Source organism: Vanellus vanellus (assembly GCF_965231255.1).
Source record: "Vanellus vanellus genome assembly, chromosome: 33".
NCBI lineage: Eukaryota > Metazoa > Chordata > Aves > Charadriiformes > Charadriidae > Vanellus > Vanellus vanellus.
In genome coordinates this window covers 1,349-24,201 of record NC_138938.1, presented here as the reverse complement: position 1 = coordinate 24,201, position 22,853 = coordinate 1,349, and the positions used below count along the sequence as shown (strand labels likewise).

The 22,853-nt window shown below is 65.5% G+C and overlaps 4 protein-coding genes across 5 annotated transcripts; 3 read left to right on the top strand and 1 right to left on the bottom strand.

The window, feature by feature from the left end:
* Positions 1–616: 616 nt before the first annotated feature.
* TMEM223 (transmembrane protein 223) lies at positions 617–1,768 on the top strand. Its single transcript, XM_082496923.1, has 2 exons — positions 617–898; positions 1,380–1,768. Exons 1-2 carry the CDS (start codon positions 625–627, stop codon positions 1,676–1,678), a joined length of 573 nt encoding a protein of 190 aa, XP_082353049.1. The 5' UTR covers positions 617–624; the 3' UTR covers positions 1,679–1,768.
* Positions 1,769–5,957: 4,189 nt separating this feature from the next.
* On the top strand, positions 5,958–11,879 carry TAF6L (TATA-box binding protein associated factor 6 like). 2 transcript variants are annotated; one of them, XM_082496912.1, is made up of 10 exons: positions 5,958–6,516; positions 6,627–6,713; positions 9,296–9,446; positions 9,570–9,620; positions 9,746–9,840; positions 9,941–10,015; positions 10,124–10,344; positions 10,489–10,621; positions 10,735–10,863; positions 10,984–11,879. In XM_082496912.1, exons 1-10 carry the CDS (start codon positions 6,370–6,372, stop codon positions 11,746–11,748), a joined length of 1,854 nt encoding a protein of 617 aa, XP_082353038.1. In that variant the 5' UTR covers positions 5,958–6,369; the 3' UTR covers positions 11,749–11,879. The 2 variants fall into 2 exon arrangements, with proteins under 2 accessions (XP_082353038.1, XP_082353037.1); XM_082496911.1 differs by having other exon boundaries at positions 10,124–10,621.
* Positions 11,880–12,969: 1,090 nt separating this feature from the next.
* TMEM179B (transmembrane protein 179B) lies at positions 12,970–14,837 on the top strand (the record flags this gene model as incomplete). The annotated part of the gene is made up of 5 exons (XM_082496907.1): positions 12,970–13,065; positions 13,710–13,897; positions 14,015–14,149; positions 14,274–14,349; positions 14,634–14,837. The coding sequence occupies 5 exons, from the start codon at positions 12,970–12,972 to the stop codon at positions 14,790–14,792; spliced, it is 654 nt and encodes a 217-aa protein (XP_082353033.1). The 3' UTR covers positions 14,793–14,837.
* Positions 14,838–18,544: 3,707 nt separating this feature from the next.
* Positions 18,545–22,513, bottom strand: TUT1 (terminal uridylyl transferase 1, U6 snRNA-specific; the record flags this gene model as incomplete). The annotated part of the gene is made up of 9 exons (XM_082496910.1): positions 18,545–19,662; positions 19,735–19,827; positions 19,905–20,027; positions 20,164–20,273; positions 20,369–20,708; positions 20,803–20,917; positions 21,653–21,856; positions 21,938–22,128; positions 22,216–22,513. The coding sequence occupies 9 exons, from the start codon at positions 22,511–22,513 to the stop codon at positions 18,575–18,577; spliced, it is 2,562 nt and encodes an 853-aa protein (XP_082353036.1). The 3' UTR covers positions 18,545–18,574.
* Positions 22,514–22,853: the final 340 nt, after the last annotated feature.

Genomic DNA, 22,853 nt, shown 5'->3' with positions numbered 1-22,853 from the left:
CATCCTCCAGCCCCGTCCCCACCCTCTCCGCCGAACAGCAGGAGATGTTGGCCGCTTTCTCCATGCAGTCGGGCATGAACCTGGAGTGGTCCCAAAAGTGAGTCCTGGACCCCTCCCCCACCCCTCCCCTCCCCCACCCACCCCACCCCACCCTCATTTTCTCCCCTCCCCACCTCTAGGTGCCTGCAGGACAACGACTGGGACTACGGTCGGGCTGGGCAAGTCTTCACCCAGCTCAAGGTGGGTTTTTTGGGGTGACGGGGGGTTGTCCCAGCCCTATTCCCCTCCCCCCACTGGCCACCCCAACTGAGCCCCTCCCCCTCCCCCCTTTCTTTTGCAGCTGGAAGGGAAGATCCCAGAGGTGGCGTTTCTCAAGTGAGCGGTGCCCCCCTTCCACTCTCCCTCTCCCGGCGTTTTATTCCCCACCGTTTTGTAAATAAATCAAATAAATCGACCGGTTTCAGCGTTTTGGGGGGGTGGGGTGCGCTGCGCCTTTAAGAGGGCGGCTCGGCTTTCCCGCCCGCCACAAAGATGGCGGCCGGCGCCGGAAGTAGGGTGGGCGCAGGGGCAGTTAGTGGCGCCGGAAGTGGTAGCGGGCGACCCGGAAGTGGTGGCGGGGCCGCCATGGCGGCGGCGGCGGGGGCCCGGGCGGCGGCGGCTGCTGCTTTGGAGGTGGCGGTTCCGCGGGATGTGGTACTTTTCCGTCACGAGCGGAGCCGGTTCTTCCGCCTGGCCGGTTTCTTCTGCGCGGGGCAAGGCGTCTTTTGGGCCTACCTGGCTCATTTCGCCTTCACGGCGCTCCGTCCTACAACCGGGCCCGGGCCTGGGCCCGACGATCCGCTCCGGCCCCGCGATAACAAATGGCGACTCGGCTTCACCGCCTCCTGCCTCACCCTCGGTACCGGGACGGGGCGGGGGGGCTCGGACAGGGCCCGGGGCAGCGAGGGGGGGGGGCGCTCGGACTGGGCCTGAGGGAGCCCGGGGGCGGGGTGGGCTCGGACCGGGCCTGGGGGAGCGGGACCGGGACGACGGGTGGAGGGGCTCGGACCGGGCCCGGGGCAGTAGGGTGAGGGGCCAGGGGAGCAGGACCGGGCCCGGGAAGGGGGGTGGGGGGCTCCCATCGGGCCCGGAGCAGCAGGGGGAGGCTTGGACCAGTCCCGGAGGGGGGGGGGTGTCTGGGCAGCGGGGGGGGGGAGCTCGGACCGGGCCTAGGAACGGAGGTGAGGGGCTCAGACCGGGCCCGGGGCAGCGGGGGGGGGGGGGCTCAGACCAGGCCCAGGGGAGCGGGGGTAGCTCAGAGCAGGCTCGGTGGCCACCCTGCCCCCCTCGGTGGCCACCCTGACCCCCCCTCCCTCCTGCTCCCCCCATCCTCCCCGCAGGCTCCCTGATTGTAGCAGCCGGTGTGCTGTTCCCCCTGCGCGCCGTCCGGCGGGTGACGTTATTACGGGGGGGCGCGGAGGTGACCATCAGCACCCACGCGCCCTTCGGGTTGGGTTCGGGTCCCACCTTCACCGTCCCCTTACGCCACGTCTCCTGTCGGGCTCATCGCTCCGAGGTACCGGCTGCCCTCCCCCTCAAGGTGAAGGGACGCCCCTTCTTCTTCCTCCTGGACAAACGGGGGCAACTCTGCAACCCCCGTCTCTTCGACCTCACCGTCGGCGCCTACCGCAGCCTCTAGGACTTTTTTTTTGGGGGGGGGGGGAAGCCAGGATTGGTGTCACCCTCCCTCTCTGGGCTTTGTCGCTTCTAAATAAAGCCCTGAGCCTGAGCCGCCCGCGCGTCCGGCTGCTTCGTGGGGAGAGGGACAGAGGGACGCACGGACGCGCGGTCCCCGTCGTTTTCGCTGCTTCGTGGGGAGAGGGACAGAGGGACGCACGGACGCACGGTCCCCGTCGTTTTCGTGCGCTGCGTCGGGGCGGCGCCGCTGGTTTGCGGCTTCTTGGGGCCGCAGGTGTTGGTCCATGGAGGGAGCACAGTCCTGCTTCCTCCCCTCTCCTCCTCTTCCTCCCTCTCCTCCTCCTCCTCCCCTCCCCTCTCCTCCTCCTCCTCCTCTCCCCTCTCCTCCTCCTCCTCCTCCTCCTCCTCTTCCTCTTCCTTCTCCCCCCTCTTGTCCTCTTCCTTGTCTTCCTCCTCCCCCTATCTGGTCCTCTTCCTTCTCCCTTTCTGTCCTTCCTCTCCTCTCTCCTATTCCTCCCCTCTCTTGTCCTCGTCCTCTTCCTCCTCCCCCTCTCTCATCCTCTTCCTCTCATCCTCTTCCTCCTGTCTCTCCTCCTCCTCCTCTTGTCCTCCTCTTCTTCTCCCCCTCATCTTCTTCCTCCCCTCTCTCGTCCTCTTCCTCCACTTTTTCCCCCCTCTCATCCTCTTTCTCCCCCTCTCATCATCCTTTTCCTCCGCTCATCTTTTTCCTCCTGTCTCTCCTCCTCTCGTCCTCTTCTTCTTCCTCCTCTCCTTCCCCCTTCCTCCTCTCGTCCTCTTCTTCTTCCTCCTGTCTCCTCCTCTCCTCCCCTTCCCCCTTCCTCCTCCCCTTCCCCCTTCCTCCTGTCTCTCCTCCTCTCGTCCTCTTCTTCCTCCTCTCCTTCACTCTTCCTCCTCTCATCCTCTTCTTCCTCTTCCTCCCCTTCCCCCTTCCTCCTCCTCCCCAGACTCGCTCATGGCCAGGGGGAGCTCCATCACACTCTCCATCGAGCCCAGGACTGAGCTCTACCTCCACCCCGACACCTTTGGCTGCGGTTTTGGAGCACTTTGGAGCAGTTTTGGAGCACTTTGAAGCAATTTTAGGGGCTTCGGCTGTTCCATCTTCACCATTCTCCTCCCTCTTCCCTCAGAGTGGCCGGGGAAAAGGGGGGGAAAAAAACCCCTCGTGGGTTGAGAGAGAAAAAGTTTAATACAACAAGATCAGAAGAGGAAAATAATAAATATAGTAAATAATAATAATTAATAATAACAATAATGGAAGCTGGAGGGGGAAGTCCTTGCAAAATATAAACATCGCCTAGCAACAACTGCGCCAATACCTGTTCCTGACAATCCTTCCCCAGCAAATCTGAGCTGCTGGAAAGAAAATTAACTCCTTCTCAGCCAAAAACCGGATGTTTTCCACCCACGGGACCACGGCGTGGGGTGGAGTGGGGGGTCAGGGAGGAGTTGGAGGGGGTCAGAGGGGATTTGGGGGGCTCAGCGGGGATTTTAGGGGGTCAGTGGGGATTTGGGAAGGGTCAGCGGGGATTTAGGGGGGATAAGTGGGGATTTTGGGGGGCTCAGCAGGAATTCGGAGGGGGTAATGGGATTGGGGGGGTTCAGTGGGGATTTTGGGGGGGCTCAGCAGGGTTTTGGAGGGGGTCAGTGAGGATTTGGGGGGGTCAGCAGGATTTGGGGGGGTCAGTGGTGATTTAGGGGGGTTAGCGGGGATTTGGGAAGGGTCAGTGGGGGTTTGGGGGCTCAGCGGAGGTTGTGGGGGGACTCCCTGTTGCGCCCCCGCTCAGCCCCGCGGCCCCTGGGCGGAGCAGGGGGCGGGGCGAACGCAAGAAGTGGGCGGGGTCTGTAGAGCGAGACCTGTGGGAAGACGGAGCGCCTCGCGACTAATGGGCGGGGTTATGCAAATAAAACAATGTAGGGAATGCGCGGGTTACGGTGGAGTAGATCGAAAGGGACGATGGGAGCTGTCGATACGGTGAAATCCGGGAAATACCGGGGATTTGCCGGTAGATTCCGGTCGAACCGTGCAGAAATGGTGAAGAATAGAGGGAAAAACAGAGTGAGGAGGGCGATGATGGGGAAACGACGGTGACCGTGACGTAGAGGAGAGTGTCGAGCGATGGGGTGCGGTCGGTGTGGGGGTGAGGGTATCGCTTCTCGGCCTTTTGGCTAAGATCAAGTGTAGTATCTGTTCTTATCAGTTTAATATCTGATACGTCCTCGATGAGAGGACTTTATATTAAACGGATTTTTGGGCTCGGGAGTTGGACCCGGAGCTTGCTCCCTCCGCTCCGCGCATCGTCCCGGTATTGCAGTGCCTCCGGGAACGGTGCACCCCCTCCCCGGGGAATACTTACGGTCAAAGACAGAGTGAAGACACCGAGTGGCTCCAGACGCTCCCTCCAGGTGGGTCCGATCCCCGCCCGGCGCGGGACGCACCGGCCGCTAACGGTGTCGCCCACGCTGGTACCGCGCGGCACCGAGGGCAGCGCGGCCCTCCCCTGAGGGTCGCCCCGTCTCCGCACGGCCTCTCCCCGTCCGGCCGGTTCCTCGCCCGCCCGTGGAATCCCCGTCCCGGGTCGGCGCGGGACGGCGGGGGCGGGAGGGCGGGCCGAGGCCTGAGGCGGTCGAGGCAGACGCAGCCGGAGCTCGTCCCTCGCCCGCCGGTGGGGCCGCGCACCGCCTCCCCCCGTCCTCCGTGTGCCGTAACCCCCCCGAACCCGCCGGATGTTGACACGTTGGGGCAAAAGGCGGTTTACAGCGGCAACAGAGCGCAGTGCGGGGACCGTAACCGGCGCGCGGCGGCTGTCGGGGTCCCGCCGGGTCTGGGTGGCGCGCGGCGGTGGGGCGGGGCATGCAAACGAGGTGGGCGGGACAGACCGCTGCGGAGACAGGGCGGAAGCGGGGGAAGGGGCGTGGCACATGCAAATCAGCGTCGCGAGGAGCCGTCGAGGGGGGGCGCGGCGTGTGGGAAGAGGAGGGCGGTGCGTACGCCTCGCGGCGGGGTGGCTGCAGATCGAGGGGCGTGGTTATGGTAATAAAGGCTCATCGGCAGGTCTGAGGGGGATGCCGGGAGCTGTCGGTACGGAGAAATCCGGGGTGAGACGGGGTCATGTTCACGGAACCGGGTCGAAAGGTGCGGGCAAAGGTGGGGAATAGAACGGGGAGTGGGGCGGGTGCGTCGGTACCGGCAATGAAGGGGTGACCGTGATGTCGAGGAGAGTGTCGAGCGATGGGGTGCGGTCGGTGGGCAGATAGGGGTATCGCTTCTCGGCCTTTTGGCTAAGATCAAGTGTAGTATCTGTTCTTATCAGTTTAATATCTGATACGTCCTCGATGAGAGGACTTTATATTAAACGAATTTTTGGGCTCGGGAGTTGGACCCGGAGCTTGCTCCCTCCGCTCCGCGCATCGTCCCGGTATTGCAGTGCCTCCGGGAACGGTGCACCCCCTCCCTGGGGAACATTCACGGTTAAAGACAGAGAAAGTCGTTTGTTACTATGCGGTGGGTCCTTTTTTGGTGTGTTCCGGGTTCTCACTCGGCTTCTGTGGCTGATTCGCTCTCTCTGTCTCTCTCCCCCCGCCCGCGGACGGACAGACAGACAGACGGACTCTGGACCGTGGCTCAAAGGTGCCTGTAGACCCGCCCCACCCCCCGCGCGGCTTCGCTGCTGACACTTTTTACATTAAATTCGGAGGGATAAGTAATTAGTCTTAAACCGTTATTCGCAGTCTGTGTCTGAGTTTATCGGAGTTAAAAAAAAAAATCTCCATCCGCGCTGGTTTTCGCCTCCGCAGCGCCGATCCACGGCGGCTCCCGGCGGTGAGACGCGTTCATCAGCGTCCCCCAAACTCACCGCGGCCCGGGTGAAGTCGGTCGGTTTATCAATGAAAATTAAGGAAAAAAACGTTAAATGTGGAAGCACAGGAAGAGGACCCCATTTCTAGTGCATCGCCGCCGGGTTGCGATCGTATCGAGATTTCGTCTTCAAAGAACATATATACTCGAATTCTGTCTTTAACCGTGAATATTCCCCGGGGAGGGGGTGCACCGTTCCCGGAGGCACTGCAATACCGGGACGATGCGCGGAGCGGAGGGAGCAAGCTCCGGGTCCAACTCCCGAGCCCAAAAATCCGTTTAATATAAAGTCCTCTCATCGAGGACGTATCAGATATTAAACTGATAAGAACAGATACTACACTTGATCTTAGCCAAAAGGCCGAGAAGCGATACCCCTATCTGCCCACCGACCGCACCCCACCGCTCGCTACCGCTCTCTACACCACGGTCACCCGCAGCCCTCACATATCGACCCCCTCCACTCAGCTGCCTTCTCGTTCCTCACCATTTCTGCACGTTTTAACCGGGATCTACCGGTAAATCGCCGGTATTTCCCGGCTTTCACCGTACCGGTAGCTCCCAGCGTCCCTTTCGGCTCCGCGCCAATTAAATTAGCATATCCCTGCCCATCTATTTACATTCACCCACCTCCTCTCCCGCAAACCCCACCCCTTCGACCTAACCCCGCCTCCTCTCCCCCCTTAGCCCCGCCCATACGCCGTTTCCTCGTAGCCCCCTGCATTGCCCCGCCTCCTTTGGGTTTTGATTTGCATATCCCCGCCCTCCCCCTCCGTGGGCGGGGCCCGGCTGGGCGGGAGGGCGCGCGCGCGGCCATGGCGGAGCGGGAGGAGCGGCGCTTCGTGGAACTGCCGCGGGAATCGGTGCGGCTGATGGCGGAGAGCACCGGGCTGGAGCTCAGCGACGAGGTGGCGGCTCTCTTGGCCGAAGACGTGTGTTACCGACTGCGGGAGGCCACGCAGGTACGGCCGGGGGCGGAGGAGGGGCGGGGGGGGGGGGGGGCGGCCTGGGCCCGGCCTTGCGCCCGGTGCCGGTAACGGTAACGGTACCGGTGCTGTCGTCTCCCCCCCAGAACAGTTCGCAGTTCATGAAACACACGCGGAGACGTAAACTGACGGTGGAGGATTTTAACCGGGCGCTGCGCTGGAGCAACGTCGAGGTGCGGGGAGGGGGTCGGGGGGGGGGGGAGGGGGGCGCTCCCCGTGGGTTTGGGGACACCGGTGGGACTGGGGACAGTGGGGTGGCACTGGGGACACCGGTGGGATTCGGGACACCGGTGGGGTCGGGGACCGCAGTAACACCAGGACACTGGTGGAGCTGGGGGCACCGGTGGAGCTGGGGGCATTGATGGGGTTGGGGACACCAGTGGCACTGGGGACACCAGTGGCATTAGGGTCACTGGTGGGGCTGGGGACACTGGTGGGATCAAGGATACCGGTGGGGTTGGTGACACCAGTGGCACTGGGGACACCAGTGGCATTAGGGTCACTGGTGAGGCTGGGGACACCAGTGGGGCTCGGGGACCCCAGCAGGGCCAGGATGCTGGTGGAGCTGGGGACACCAGTGACAATGGGGGTCACCGGTGGGGGCTGGGGACACTGGTGGCACTGGGGACACCGGTGGGATTTGGGACACCGGTGGGGTCGGGGGCCCCAGCAGCACCAGGACACTGGTGGAGCTGGGGGCATTGATGGGGCTGGGGACACCAGTGGCACTGGGGACACCAGTGGCATTAGGGTCACTGGTGGGGCTGGGGACACCAGTGGGGCTCGGGGACCCCAGCAGGGCCGGGATGCTGGTGGAGCTGGGGACACCAGTGACAATGGGGTCACCGGTGGGGGCTGGGGTCACCGGTGGCACTGGGGACACCGGTGGGATTTGGGACACCGGTGGGGTCGGGGGCCCCAGCAGCACCAGGACACTGGTGGAGCTGGGGACATTGATGGGGCTGGGGACACCAGTGGCACTGGGGACACCAGTGGCATTAGGGTCACTGGTGGGGCTGGGGACACCAGTGGGGCTCGGGGACCCCAGCAGGGCCGGGACGCTGGTGGAGCTGGGGACACCAGTGACAATGGGGTCACCGGTGGGGGCTGGGGACACTGGTGGCACTGGGGACACTGGTGGGACCGGGGACACCGGTGGGGTCGGGGACCCCAGTAACACCAGGACACTGGTGGGGCTGGGGGCACTGGTGGAGCTGGGGGCATTGATGGGGTTGGGGACACCAGTGGCATTAGGGTCACTGGTGGGGCTCGGGGACACCAGTGGGGCTCGGGGACCCCAGCAGGGCCGGGACGCTGGTGGAGCTGGGGACACCAGTGACAATGGGGTCACCGGTGGGGGCTGGGGACACTGGTGGCACTGGGGACACCGGTGGGATTTGGGACACCGGTGGGGTCGGGGACCCCAGTAACACCAGGACACTGGTGGGGTTGGGGGCACCGGTGGAGCTGGGGGCATTGATGGGGTTGGGGACACCAGTGGCACTGGGGACACCAGTGGCATTAGGGTCACTGGTGGGGCTGGGGACACCAGTGGGCCTGGGGGACCCCAGCAGGGCCGGGATGTTGGTGGAGCTGGGGACACCAGTGACAATGGGGTCACCGGTGGGGGCTGGGGACACTGGTGGCACTGGGGACACTGGTGGGACCGGGGACACCGGTGGGGTCGGGGACCCCAGTAACACCAGGACCCTGGTGGGGCTGGGGGCACTGGTGGAGCTGGGGGCATTGATGGGGTTGGGGACACCAGTGGCACTGGGGACACCAGTGGCATTAGGGTCACTGGTGGGGCTGGGGACACTGGTGGGATCAAGGATACCGGTGGGGTTGGGGACACCAGTGGCATTGGGGACACCAGTGGCATTAGGGTCACTGGTGGGGCTGGGGACACCAGTGGGCCTGGGGGACCCCAGCAGGGCCGGGATGTTGGTGGAGCTGGGGATACCAGTGACAATGGGGTCACCGGTGGGGGCTGGGGACCCTGGTGGCACTGGGGACACCGGTGGGATTTGGGACACCGGTGGGGTCGGGGACCCCAGCAGCACCAGGACACTGGTGGAGCTGGGGGCATTGATGGGGCTGGGGACACCAGTGGCACTGGGGACACCAGTGGCATTAGGGTCACTGGTGGGGCTGGGGACACCAGTGGGCCTGGGGGACCCCAGCAGGGCCGGGATGTTGGTGGAGCTGGGGACACCAGTGACAATGGGGTCACCGGTGGGGGCTGGGGACACTGGTGGCACTGGGGACACTGGTGGGACCGGGGACACCGGTGGGGTCGGGGACCCCAGTAACACCAGGACCCTGGTGGGGCTGGGGGCACTGGTGGAGCTGGGGGCATTGATGGGGTTGGGGACACCAGTGGCATTAGGGTCACTGGTGGGGCTCGGGGACACCAGTGGGGCTCGGGGACACCAGCAGGGCCGGGACGCTGGTGGAGCTGGGGACACCAGTGACAATGGGGTCACTGGCAGGGCTGGGGTCACCGGTGGGGGCTGGGGACACTGGTGGCACTGGGGACACTGGTGGGACCGGGGACACCGGTGGGATCAGAGACACCGGTGGTGTTGGGGACACCAGTGGGACCGCGCCCCGACCGGCAGCAGCAGCAGCAGCACACGGCGGTGGCGGTGGTGTCCCCACGGGTCGGTGCGTCCCTTGTGGGGGCGGGGGGAGGTGACGGGGGACGGGACGGGGGGAATGCCACCGCAGTGTCCCCCGTGTCCCCCCCCCGCAGGCGGTGTGCGGATACGGCTCTCAGGACGCGCTGCCCTTCCGCCCCCTCAAGGAGGGTGAGCTCTACTTCCAGGAAGACCGGGAAGTCAACCTGGTGGAGCTGGCCCTGGCCACCAACATCCCCAAGGGCTGCGCCGAGACCGCCGTGCGAGGTGAAGGGGTGTGTCGTCCCCCCCCCCAAAAAAAAAAGAAAAAACCACCCCCACACCCCCCCCAAACCGCAGACCCCCCCCCCGGCTCAGGCACGGTGCTCACTGCCACATTCCCTTATACAGTGCACGTCTCTTATTTGGATGGAAAAGGCAACCTGGAGCCGCAGGGGGCCGGTAAGGAGCGACGTGGAGGGGGGGGCAACGCCAATTTGGGGGGGTGGGGGGTGTCTCCCCACGGAGACTGTGGTGGGGGGGTGACACGTCCTCTGTGTGTGTGTGTGTGTGTGTGTCCCCCGCAGTCCCCAGCGCCGTCTCCACGCTGACGGACGACCTCCTCAAGTACTACCAACACGTCACCCGGGCGGTGCTGGGCGACGATCCCCAACTGATGAAGGTGGGATGGGGGGAACCCCTTCACCCACCCCCACCCCAAAAAAAAACCCACTGGGGTTGACCCCCTACAAACACCCGGTGGCCATCGGCCTCCCCCGCAGGTGGCCCTACAGGACCTGCAGACCAACTCCAAGATCGCCGCTCTCCTGCCTTACTTCGTCTATGTGGTCAGTGGGGTGAGTGTGAGCGATGGGATGGGGTTGGGGGGGGACGGGGGGGGGGGAAAACGCCGCGTTGAGCCCGGCCCCGGTGTTTTTTGTTTTTTTTTTTTTTTTTCCCGCCAGGTAAAATCGGTGAGTCACGATCTGGAGCAGCTGAATCGGTTGTTACACATCGCTCGTAGCCTCATCCAGAATCCTTTCCTCTGCCTGGGCTCCTACGTGCGCAGCCTCATCACCAGCGTCATGTACTGCGCTCTGGAACCGTTGGCCGCTTCCATCAACCCCCTCAACGACCACTGGACCCTCCGCGATTACGCCGCCATGCTGCTCAGCCGCATCTTCTGGTGGGTCGGAGCGAGCGGGGAAGAACCCTTCCTGGAGGTCCCCGGCGGGGGAGATTTTGGGGAAGGAGAGATGAGGGGGGGGGGTGGTCCTGCCGTCCCCCCTCGTGGCGGTGGGGGCTGGAGGGTCCGTCCTGTCGCCCGCAGGACTCACGGCGATCTGGTGAGCGGTCTCTACCATCAAATCCTCCTCTCGCTGCAGAAGGTGTTGGCCGATCCCGTGCGTCCTCTCTGCTCTCACTACGGGGCGGTGGTGGGGTTGCACGCCCTGGGATGGAAGGTGAGGGAAGAAGAGGAGGTGGGGGGGAGGGGGTAAAAAGCCGCGCCGCAACCTACGCCGTCACCACGGCCGTGCCGCCGTTTGCCCCTCGGTCTGTCTGTCCCCCTCCGCAGGCGGTGGAGCGGGTGCTGTACCCCCATCTCCCCACCTACTGGGCCAACCTTCAGGCGGTTCTGGACGATTACTCCGTTTCTAACGCTCAGGTCAAAGCCGACGGTCACAAAGTCTACGGTGCCATTTTGGTGAGTGACTCTGTCTTACCGAAGTCACCGGTGTGGGGACGCGGTTGGACTCGGGGCACACGTGGCCACCGCCAACAACCGCGTCTTTCCCCCCCCCCCCCCCTCTGTTTTCACCCAAAGGTGGCGGTGGAGCGATTGCTGAAGATGAAAGCGCAGCAGACGCCGACAGCGGCATCCGGCACCGGCCCGCGGCAGGAGGGATCCCCACGGCACAGCCCCAAACAGGACCCCCCGACCGAACCGGGTTTCGGCCTCGGGCGGCCGTTGCTACAACTCGGCGGCGGCAGCGGTGCCCCCCCGTCATCGGCAGCCCCCGCGCCGCCCACCCTCTCCCTGCACGACATGTACCGCGAGCTCTACGACTTCTTCGGTGACAGCCTGGCTACCCGTTTCGGCACCGGCTTGCCGCCGGCCGCCCTTCCGCCCCCCGGCACCCCCGAAAGTGCCCGTAAGGACCCGCCGGCGTTCGGCGGCGAGGGGGTGGCACGTAAAATGCCGCAGTTGACGGCCAACGCTACGGTGAGCCCACGGGAGGAGGAGAGCCCACGTGGCGAACCGCCGGTCGGCCGCCCGGCGCTACACCGACCGGCCAGCTTGGCTCGTCCCCGCGGGGCTCCGCGACAGCCGGGTCACCGTCCCGGCGCTCGCGACGTCTTCCAAAAATGCCGTTTCGCTCCTCGGGGCGCTCCGCGTTTCAGTTTCGTTATCGCCGGTCGGCAAGCCGGTCGGCGTTGTCAAGGTCGGATGTTCCAAACCAGTTTTCCTCAACATCACGGACCGGGACACGTTTCCCGTTACGCTCAAAAACTGCCCATGATCGGTCGCACCGCCCGGCCGGCGCGGCGTTGGCCACGCGCCGAGTACTCCCTCCATCTCCTCCTCTGAGATGGGTGCTGGGCGCTCGCCCTCCACCGGCGGCCGCGGGCCGGCCGGCATCGGCCACGGGGCCACCAGCCCGGAGGTGCCACCGGCCATGGTTTTTGGTTAATAAAACGGTGCCCGGCGCTCGGCGTGGAGGGTTTGAGCTGCCGCGGGGTGACGGGGCGCTGCGCCCCCAACCGCCGGTGTGGCACGGAGGGGGGGGGGGGGGGGCGGTGTCTGTCCCCTCGTGGGCAAAGCCGGGGGAGATTTTGGCCACCAAATGGGGTCAGGGAGGGATATGGGGGGTCGGGGGGTCGTGGTGGTCCTGGTGTCCGCGGGGATGGCGGTGTCGTCGTCATCATTCCCCCCCCCCCCCCCCCCCCCCAGGGGGTATCGTCCCCGTCCCCATGGGCCGCTCTGTGCTGCGGAGGGATGGAGGGACAGAGGGAGAGATGGACAGATGGATGGAGAGATGGATGGACGGATGGACAGGTGGAGGGAGGGACGCATGGACAGAGGATGGATGGACAGAGGGAGGGGTGGATGGATGGACGGAGAGATGGATGGACGGATGGACAGACAGGTGGAGGGAGGAATGGAAGGACAGATGGACAGGGAGGGATGCATGGACAGCATGGATGGATAGACAGACGGAGATAGGGACGGACAGATGGAGGGATGGATGGACAGACGGGGAAGGGAGGGATGGAGGGACAGATGGACAGAGGGAGAGATGGACAGATGGATGGAGAGACGGAGGGACAGACAGGGAAGGGAGGGGTGGAGGGACAGATGGACAGGGAGGGATGGAGGGACAGATGGACAGGGAGGGGTGCACGGACAGAGTGACAGGTGGACAGACGGATGGAGGAATGGAGGGGGGGACAGACGCAGAGAGGGATGGAAGGAGAGATGGACAGACGCAGGGATGGAGGGACGGACGGATGGAGGGACAGAGGATGGACGGAGGGAGGGACAGACGGGGCGAGTGGACAGAGGGACGGAGGGACAGACAGACGGAGGGATGGACGGACAGCCGCCGCCGTCTCCCATCAGGCTGGGAACAGGAGCGGGAGGCGGGAATGGCGGCTGCCAGCCGCGCCGGGGACGCACCGGGACCCCCGGGGACGGCGGCGATGGCGTCCCGGTGAGTGCCGCCGTAGCGGTGCCGCGGCGGAGCCCGTCCCCGCGGAGCCGTACGCGGGGTGGGGCGGAGGAGGCCGGGCTGAGCCGCGGGGACGGAAGATGGCGGTGTCCCTCCTGCGGATGGCCGAACTGGCCCTCCACGGAGCCGCTTTCCTCTGCGGCATCGTCTGCGCTTCGGCCCTCACCGTGGCACAGGTACGGCGACGGGACGGGGGACAGCGGAGGGAGGAGGGGATGTTTTGGCTGGGGGGGGGGGGGGGGGGCGGGGGGAGGCAACTACATTGCCTGGGCAAGTTGTGGGCAAGTGGTTTCACCCCACTGCTTGCCCCGGGGTTGCCACCCGCTGCCTCTCGGGGGGGTCTGCGCTGCCGCCCCCGGTGGGCTCCGTCCCGTTACGGCGCTGTCCTGACCGCCCCCCCTCCCCAAAAAAGTTGTACTCCCCCCTCCATAGTTGGTGGCCACCGGGTGCTGTGGGGAGTCGGGACGGTGACAGCGCGATGGTGGGGACAAGGGGGGTGGCGGGGGGGGGGGGGGGGGGGGGCTGAGCCCCTGCCCGTCCCGCTGTCCCGTCTCCCCCCCCCCCCCATCATGTGAGCGCAGGAGGCAGCCGGGGCGGTTTGAAGCTTCCTTCCTCCTCCAACGCTTCTCTCCTCCTCCTCCTCCTCCCGCTCCACATCTCACCACACCGGTCTGTCCTGCTGGGGCTCAGCGTGGGGGTTTGGGGTTTTTTTTTGTGTGTTTTGTTTGTTTTTTTTTTTTTCCTCCCCCAAACATGGGCGCTTGGCGGCGGCGGGTGGAATGTCACACACACATCCCCCCCAAAAATAAAATTTTCCCAGGGGGAATTCGGCGGTTGGTGCATCCTCTACGGGGCGGTGAGCTGGAACGGGACGGCGCTGGCGCCCAAATCCTTCAGTCACCTCTCGCTCTGTTACTTCGTCTCGGGCGTCTCCGTCGTGGTGGCTCTGTACTGCTTCTCCTCCCTCCTCTACGGCATCTACGGCTGCTGCGCCGACGAGTCCCACTGGTGAGACGGGGACGGTGGGGCCAGGAGGGGTCTTCCCCCCCCAAAAAAAAAACAACAAAAAAGGCCTCCACTGCTCATGCTGCCCCCCCCCCCCTTCTCCCCGTTCGTCCCTCGCAGGGACCGCAGGTGGCTCAGCATCGCTCTGGTCGTCGCCTTCGTCGTCCTCTTCTTCCTCCTCGTCTCCGCCTGCATCCTCCGCGTGGGGATGGACGCGTTCTGCGCCTCCATCCTGCAAACCGAGAGCTCGTCCAGGTAGAAACGATCTTCCCCAGGGGGAAAAAGGGGGGGGGGGGGGGGGGGGAATTATGTGTTGGGGGGTGTCCATGTGTGTCCCCCGCACCCCTTATTCCTGTTCCCCCCCCCCCCCTCCCCGCAGCTGCCAGGAGGCTGAGCGCAAGCCCTGGGTCTCCTACAGTCCGACGCGCTTCTACAGCAACCTCTACAGCGCCCAGGTGAGGCGGGAGAGGTGGGGAGCACCGTGAAGACCCCCCCCCCAAAACATACCATACGCACACAAACTGCCCTGGGGGGATGGGGAGGGGGGCACAAAGCCCGGCCGGTGGGCGAGGAGGGGGGGGTGGGTGAGATGAGGGGGGGCACCGGGGCACAGAGGGGCTGTCGTGGGTTCCCCGTGGCCACTGCTGCGCCGTGGGGGACCCCCAGGAATAGAAAATGATGGGGAGGAGGGGGAGACGCAGCTCAATTGCCCCCCCCCCCCCCCTCATTGCCCCCACAGGCATCGGCCTGGGTGAACGTGTTCCTCTGGTGTCTACTGACCACGCGGCTACTGGTCCAGCGGCGGAGAGAAGCCCCTTTCCCGCTGCTGCGTCGCAACGATCCCGAATGGAGCGCCGAGACGGAAGCCATTTTTGGGGGACGCCCCGTCCGGCCTTGAAGGAAAAGGGGTGGTGGGGCGTGGGAGGAAAACGGGGTGGGGGGCAGGTGTTGGGCACCCCAGAGGAGGACGTCATTAGCCATTAGCCCTGCCACCTCGGCGCTGGTCCTGCCCGCGGTGACGAAGGCGGCGGCACTGAGGGGACGCGGCGTGGGCTGAGATTTATTATTAAAAATGAAAATTTCCAGTAAAGGAGTCCGTGCCCATAGGGGCGGGTGTGGGAGGAGGAGTGTCATACCCGGGGCTGGAGCGGGTGATGATGAGGAGGAGAATGAGGATGAGGAGGATGAGGAGGAAGAGGAGGAGGATGAGGATGAGGAATCATAGATGGTTTGGGTTGGAAAGGAGCCTGTGCTCGGCCCGGTTGGACTGCAGGAGGGGTTCTCACTGCTCCGGCTCGTCCGAGTCCCTCCAGATGGTGTCCCGGACCTCAGGGACATCACCAGGGGAGGAAGAGGAGCCATACTCAAGAGGAGGAAGAGGATGAATAGGAGGAAGGGGGTCCCATCTCAGGAGGAGGAGGATGAAGGGGGTCCCTGCTCAGGAGAAGGAGAAAGAGGAGGAGGATGAAGGGGGTCCCAGCTCAGGAGGAGGAGGAGGAGGAGGAGGAAGGGGGTCCCATCTCAGGAGGAGGAGGATGAAGGGGGTCCCAGCTCAGGAGGAGGAGGATGAAGGGGGTCCCAGCTCAGGAGGAGGGAGAAGGAGGAGGAAGGGGGTCCCATCTGAAGAGGAGGAAAGGAGGAGGAAAAGGAGAAGGAGGAGGAAGGGGGTCCCATCTCAGGAGGAGGAGGAGGAGGAGGATGAAGGGGGTCCCAGCACAGGAGGAGGAGGAGGAGGAGGAGGATGATGAAGGGGGTCCCATCTCAGGAGGAGGAGGAAGAGGAGGAGGATGAAGGGGGTCCCATCTTAGGAGGAGGAGGAAGAGGAGGAGGATGAAGGGGGTCCCATCTCAGGAGGAGGAGGAGGAGGAGGAGGAGGAAGGGGGTCCCATCTCAGGAGGAGGAGGAGGAGGAGGAAGGGGGTCCCCGGCAGCCACCGGCCGCGTTGCAGCACCGCCTCTCACCGAACGCAGCCGCTTTCCCACGCGTGTCGGGGCACGCGGTGCGCGCGGGACACCTCGTGCGCCGGAAGGGCCCGGGGCTCGCGAGACGCGTCACGACGGCGAACGAATCGGAGCTCCAACCGGTACCGGGGACGAAAGCACTCACTAATGGGTCAGATCAGTCTGTTTTCAACCGTGAATATTCCCCGGGGAGGGGGTGCACCGTTCCCGGAGGCACTGCAATACCGGGACGATGCGCGGAGCGGAGGGAGCAAGCTCCGGGTCCAACTCCCGAGCCCAAAAATCCGTTTAATATAAAGTCCTCTCATCGAGGACGTATCAGATATTAAACTGATAAGAACAGATACTACACTTGATCTTAGCCAAAAGGCCGAGAAGCGATACCTCCGTCTCCACACCGACCGCTCCCCACCGCTCGACACTCTCCTCGACATCACGGTCACCCCTTCATTACCGGTACCGACGCATCCGCCCCACTCCTCGTTCTATTCCCCACCTTTATCCGCACCTTCCGACCCGGTTCCGTGAACACGACCCCGTCGCACCCCGATTTCTCCGTACCGACAGCTCCCGGCATCCCCCTCGACCTGCCGATGAGCCTTTATTACCATAACCACGCCCCTCGATCTGCAGCCACCCCGCCGCGAGGCGCACGCACCGCCCTCCTCTTCCCACACGCAACGCCCCCCCCGAAGGCGCCTGGCGACGCTGATTTGCATGTGCCACGCCCCTTCCCCCGCTTCCGCCCTCTCTCCGCAGCGGTCTGTCCCGCCCACCTCGTTTGCATGCCCCGCCCCACCGCCGCGCGCCACCCAGACCCGGCGGGACCCCGACAGCCGCCGCGCGCCGGTTACGGTCCCCGCACTGCGCTCTGTTGGCGCCGTAAACCGCCTTTTGCCCCAACGTGACAACATCCGGCGGGTTCGGGGGGGTTACGGCACACGGAGGACGGGGGGAGGCGGTGCGCGGCCCCACCGGCGGGCGAGGGACGAGCTCCGGCTGCGTCTGCCTCGACCGCCTCAGGCCTCGGCCCGCCCCCGCCGTCCCGCGCCGACCCGGGACGGGGATTCCACGGGCGGGCGAGGAACCGGCCGGACTGCGGGGCGGACGGAGAGGCCGTGCGGAGACGGGGCGACCCTCAGGGGAGGGCCGCGCTGCCCTCTGTGCCGCGCGGTACCAGCGTGGGCGACACCGTTAGCGGCCGGTGCGTCCCGCGCCGAGCGGGGATCGGACCCACCTGGAGGGAGCGTCTGGAGCCACTCGGTGTCTTCAGTCTGTCTTTGACCGTGAGTATTCCCCGGGGAGGGGGTGCACCGTTCCCGGAGGCACTGCAATACCGGGACGATGCGCGGAGCGGAGGGAGCAAGCTCCGGGTCCAACTCCCGAGCCCAAAAATCCGTTTAATATAAAGTCCTCTCATCGAGGACGTATCAGATATTAAACTGATAAGAACAGATACTACACTTGATCTTAGCCAAAAGGCCGAGAAGCGATACCCCACACCCCACACCGACCGCACCCCATCGCTCGACACTCTCCTCGACATCACGGTCACCCCTTCATTACTGGTACCGACGCACCCGCCCCACTTCCCGTTCTATTCCCCACCTTTACCCTCACGTTTTGACCCGGTCCCGTTAACAGCGACCCCGTGGCACCCCGAATTTCTCCGTACCGGCGACACCCAGCATCCCTTTCACCCTTCTCGATACCGCTGCCGGCCTTATTTGAATAACCACGCCTCTATCCGCAGTAACCCCGCCCCCGGTCGCCCTCGCCGAGCTTAGCCTATTCTCTTGTCCCCTTTTCTCCCCTTTTCCTCCCCTTTTCCTCCCCTTTCCTCCCCTTTTCCCCCCTTTTCCCCCCCTTTTCTCCCCTTTTCCCCCCTTTTCTCCCCCTTTTCTCCCCTTTCCCCCCCTTTTCTCCCCTTTTCCCCCCCTTTTCTCCCCTTTCCCCCCCTTTTCTCCCCTTTCCCCCCTTTTCTCCCCTTTCCCCCCCTTTTCTCCCCTTTCCCCCCCTTTTCTCCCCTTTCCCCCCCTTTTCTCCCCTTTTCCCCCCCTTTTCTCCCCTTTTCCCCCCCTTTTCTCCCCTTTTCCCCCCCTTTTCCCCCCCTTTTCTCCCCTTTTCCCCCCCTTTTCTCCCCTTTTCCCCCCCTTTTCTCCCCTTTTCCCCCCCTTTTCCCCCCCTTTTCTCCCCTTTTCCCCCCCTTTTCTCCCCTTTTCCCCCCCTTTTCTCCTCCCCTTTTCCCTTTCCCCTTCTGTCTCCTCTTTTCTCCCCTCCTCCCTCCTCTCCTTCCCCTTCCCCTTCCCCTTCCCCTTCCCCTTCCCCTTCCCCTTCCCCTTCCCCTTCCCCTTCCCCTTCCCCTTCCCCTTCCCCTTCCCCTTCCCCTCAGCACCCAGAGGGACTGGAGCACATCCAGAGATGGTCACCGACGCCGGACGAAGGCTCCGGCCCACGAGTGACGGGGCCGAAGGAGATGGGGATGGTTCTGCCTGGACCTAAACAGCCTCCCGTTGCAGCAGGGGAGGGTCAGATCGGAGAGGGGGGACAATTTCTTCCCCTGAGGGGGGGTCCAGCGTTGGGACTGGGTTTTCCTCAGCTCTCCTTTCTTTTCTCTCCCCCCAAATCCCTCCCGGACTCAACAAGACGCATTTTCCCCGGGAGAACCCACACGGGACACAGCTACAAAACAGCCTTTTTACTGCAAAAAAAACCACCTTCAGGATATAGAAACGTCCCCCCCCTCCCCTCCCTCCTGGGGGTCTGGGTCCCCCACCGGCCCCCGACCCAGTCGCCTCCGCACCGCGTTGGGCAGGAAACTCTGCAAAAAGTGGAAAAAGTCCCGAAAAAGCGGCCCGGGAGGGGCCGGGGATGGGAGAAGGCGCAGCAGCACCCGTCTTTCGCGCCGGGCACCGGCCGGTCGGGCGCCGACCTGGAAGAGCAGCGGCGGCTCCAGCGTCTGCCCGGCCTCATCCTGCCCCACGATGGCCTCCGACACCTTCTGCTCCAGCTCCAGCGAGTTGCCCTCCGGCTCCTCGGGGACGTCCCCGTGCCGCAGCTGCCGGCGGACGCGGCGTCGGCCCGTCCACACGCGGTGCCGGACGGCGCAGCTCCAATTTGCCGTCTCCTCGGGGACGTCGGGTCGCGGTTTCTTCCCTCCTGGCAGCGCAGTGCCGTTTGGCGCCTCGGGCAGGCGACGCTTGGAACCCACCGCCGGCTCCTCCGCGTCCGGTTCCGTGGGCAGCGCCGAGTCCTCCTCGGACGGCGCCGAGTCCTCCGCGAGCCCGGACTCTTCGCTGGGAGCTCTCGGCGCCTTCGCCGCAGCGCAGTCGCACTTGAGAACGTCCCTCAGCACGAAGGCGATGGCGGCGCAGACCTCCCAAAACCAGGGACCGCGACCACCGGGCTCCCGGCAGAGCTGCTGGGAGCCGCCGGCGTCACCCAAAGGGATGGAGATGAGGAAAGCGCCGGCGTTCGCCGCTCCTGGCTCCACCGCGCCCGGCTGGAAGAGCCGCGTCAGCCCCCAGGCTCGGCCTTTGCTGGATTTGCGGCGGTACTGCAAACTGCGGCAGTATTTAGCGGCGTCGCGGCAGCAGCGCCCGAAGCGCGAGGCCGTTTTCTCGTTGACGTTGGCCGCCACATTGTGGCTGAGCTCGAAGGGGTCCTGCAGGTTGAAGGGTCCCAATTTCAGCCCCTCGGGGACGTCAGGGGACGGCAGCGGCAGCGCACGGCCCTCTCTCAGCGAGATCACCTGCCCCAGAAAGTCGAAATCCCCAAAAACGTGGAAGAATTCGGCCAGTAGCGAACCTGTGGGAGAGAGCGGTGAGCGACCGCCATCCCGGGAACCCCCCCAAACCTCCCCCCAGTCCCGGCGCTCACAGGGACTCTCGGTGTTGGCGCTGGGCTCCAGCGACGCCGCGTCCCGGGGGAAGCTGCAGTCCCATCCGCCCACCACGGCGCGGTCCTCGTCCCCTGGAGCAAAGCGGCCTTGAGAAACGCCGAAGGGCACGAAAAGGGGACGGACGGGATGGACAGAGGGGACCCCCTACCCGCCATGTCACGCAGCCCATCGACGGTGGGCAGCACGGGGGGGTTGCGCGTCTGCAGGAAAAACAGCACCAGCAGCGTCAGGGCGTAGTTGTTGAGGAGGGGTCCTCCCCCGGAGGGGTTTCCTGGGGGTGAAAACGGCATCAGAGCCGCCCCGCCCGTGCGCCAAAGCGGCGGGTAGGACCCCGTGGTGAATGCTGTCACCCCCCGAGGGGCCGGTGTGTCCCCCCCTCTGCGGGGAGTGCCACCGCTCGCCCTCACCTGCCAGGCCCTGCTGCTTGGCCCAGAGCCGCACGGTGTAGACCAGCGGCCGCACGCGCTCGTCTGCCTCGGCGCAAAGCTGCAGGAACCGCGTGTTGAGGAGCGCCAGCCTGCGGGGACAGAGGCGTCAGGGGACGAGGAGGCGTCACCGGAACAGGGGAGACACCCCCCTCCCCCCCCCCCCCCAGTCCCCGCTTCCCCAAACCTGTTGTCGATGGAGATGTCGCCCGCCAACCCCGACTGCTTGTGGCAGAATTTGACGACGGGACGACGGGCGGTGGGGACGGCCCGGACGCGGCGGACACCCGGCACGCAGCGCCGTAGCACCGCCGCCACCAGTTCCAGCACCTCCGGCGCCGGCGTTGCTGTCAGATCGATGTCGCTCAGGATGGAATCCTCCGCGCCAGAGCTGGATGCGGCCCCGGGAGCGTCTCGCGCCGACGCTTGGAGGGATTTGGTCGGCTCCAGGTCCAGCAGCAGGTCCAGATCGCAGCCGTGGGCGTCGAAGCCGTTGATGGAGGAGCCGAAGGGAACGACGGTGCAGCCTGGGTGGGGGAGAGGTGCACGTGGGAGGGATGCGGCTGTGTCACACGCTCGCACGAGGGAGGCGGCGACGTGTGGCGCGAGGAGGAGACTCACCAGGGAAGAACTCGGTGAAGACCTCTTGAAAGAGCGTCACCAGGAGATGCCGCACGCGGCGCTCGTCCTCGCTCAGCTCCAGCAGCTCCACCAGCTGCGACATCTGAGCGTCCACCTGCGGGGACCGTCGTCACCGGCGGTCCTGGGGTGTACCCCCACTCCCCCAGGAGATCCCCAGGGTGACCCGTGGTCCCCTGTGTGTTTCCTCACCCCCGGGAGAGCCTCGGGACCCCCCCCAAATCCCCAGGACCTCCCCAAAACCCTGGGAGAGCTTCCTGACACCTCTCACACCCCACCCCACCCCACCCCCGCAAAATCCCTGGGAGAGCCTCAGAACTCCTCCCTAAACCCTTGAGACCCCCCTCAAACCTCATGCCCCCCCCCCCGTAAAGCCCCAGGTGTCCCCCCCCCCCCCCAAAATCCCGGGGAGAGCCTTAGGACCCCTCCCCAAACGCCCATGAGAGCCTTGCTCCCTCCCCCAAAAAAAGCCTTATGTCCCCCCAACCCCCAGGACCCCCCTGAGATCCCCAGGAGAGCCTTAGGGCCCCTCCCCAAATCCCTGTAGTGCTTCGCCCCCCCCTGCAAAGCCCCAGACCCTCCCCCAAACCTCCCCGAGAGCCTCAGGATCCCCCCCGAAATCCTCGGGACGGCCTTGGGACCCTCCCCAAACTCCCGTCAGAGCCTCGGGTCCCCCCTTGCAAAGCCCCAACACCCCCTGAAACCCCCAGGAGAGCCCTAGGACACCCCCCCACCCCCCCCAAATCCTCAGGAGAGCCGTGGGATACCCCCAACCCTCCCCCCACAGCCCCCCAGGGGTGCATCAAGCCCCCCCCCCCAAATATCTACTCACATCCGAGACCTGCCAAAGCGCCTGCTCCAGCCGCCCCGGGCCCAGGGGCTCCCGGCGGGGGCTCCTCCCGGGGGAACCGTAAGAGAAACCCTTCTGCTCCCGGGGCCGGACGCGGAGCCGGTGACCGGCCAGGCTGTGCCGGGGCTCCGCCAGCGCCCGCTCCCGCCCCGCCGCCTCCCGCAGCTCCACGATGGCGTAGGCGCCCTAAAGAGGGGCGGAGGGGGGGGACACCACCGTCAGCCCCGGCCCGGTGCCTCCCGCCTCCCCGCCCCCATTCACCCCCACCTTCTCCTTGTCCATCACGACCGTCGCGACATCCCCGTAGGCACGGAAATACTCGGTGAGCTCCTCGCCCGAGGTGCCGCGGGCAAAGCCGGTAACGAAAAGGCTCCGTTGCTGCTGGGCCCGGCGTTCGGCCCGCAGGCCCCGCAGCCGCTGGTGCTTCTTCCCCCGGAGATGATCCACCAGGCTCGGCCCTGCCCGTGGAGGGGGGAGAAGCCGTCAACCGGTGAACCGGAGCCCGCCCGCTATCAAGTCCCCGCCACCGCAGTCCCCGTGCTCACGGTTGGCCGCGGAGATCTGGCACAAACGGCAGCGGAAGCCGCCCCGCGGTTGAGCCTCCACGTCGGGGTCCGCCAGCGGGTCGGAGACCTCCGCCGTGCTCAGATCGGGGTCGGGAGCGGCACTGGGGACCGGGCCGGGACCGATGTCCGTGGTTGAGCCGGGGCCGAGAGCCGGCTCAGTGTCTGCGTCCACGGCTGGGCCGGTACCGGACTCCGTGCCGGTATCTGCATCCACGGCCGGGCCGGGGCTGGGGTCCGGGTCCACGGCCGAGCCGGTACCGGGGTCGGTACTCTCCATCCCCGCAGCACCACCAGCGCCCTCCCGCTCCCGCTTTCCCCGGAGACAACTTCCGCCGGAAGCGGTCCGTCCCACTTACATTCCCCGTAGGGGAACTTCCGCAGGAAGTTGCCCGTCGCGCCTACGCTCCCCACAGGCGGTACTTCCGCCGGAAGCAGCTTGCCCTGCGCCCAGTTACCCCCCCCCGGGAAACGCGACCCGCCGGAATAGTTCCGCCCCCCCGCTATCTCCCGCCGCGGCCCGGTACCGGTTTTGGACTCCCGGTGAAGAAAAATCGTCGTTTTTTTTTATTTCCTGTCGCTACAGAACCGGGACAGCCCGAGATACAAAACCGGGGGGC

Bases quoted from the DNA above. Each gene is read 5' to 3' on its own strand.
- TMEM223 (XM_082496923.1), top strand. From the start codon at position 625: ATGGCGGCGGCGGCGGGGGCCCGGGCGGCGGCGGCTGCTGCTTTGGAG. The intron at 899-1,379 runs GTACCGGGACGG...TCCTCCCCGCAG, and splicing joins CGCCTCCTGCCTCACCCTCG to GCTCCCTGATTGTAGCAGCC.
- TAF6L (XM_082496911.1), top strand. From the start codon at position 6,370: ATGGCGGAGCGGGAGGAGCGGCGCTTCGTGGAACTGCCGCGGGAATCG. The intron at 9,841-9,940 runs GTGGGATGGGGG...CCTCCCCCGCAG, and splicing joins ACGATCCCCAACTGATGAAG to GTGGCCCTACAGGACCTGCA. The intron at 10,864-10,983 runs GTGAGTGACTCT...TTTCACCCAAAG, and splicing joins AAGTCTACGGTGCCATTTTG to GTGGCGGTGGAGCGATTGCT.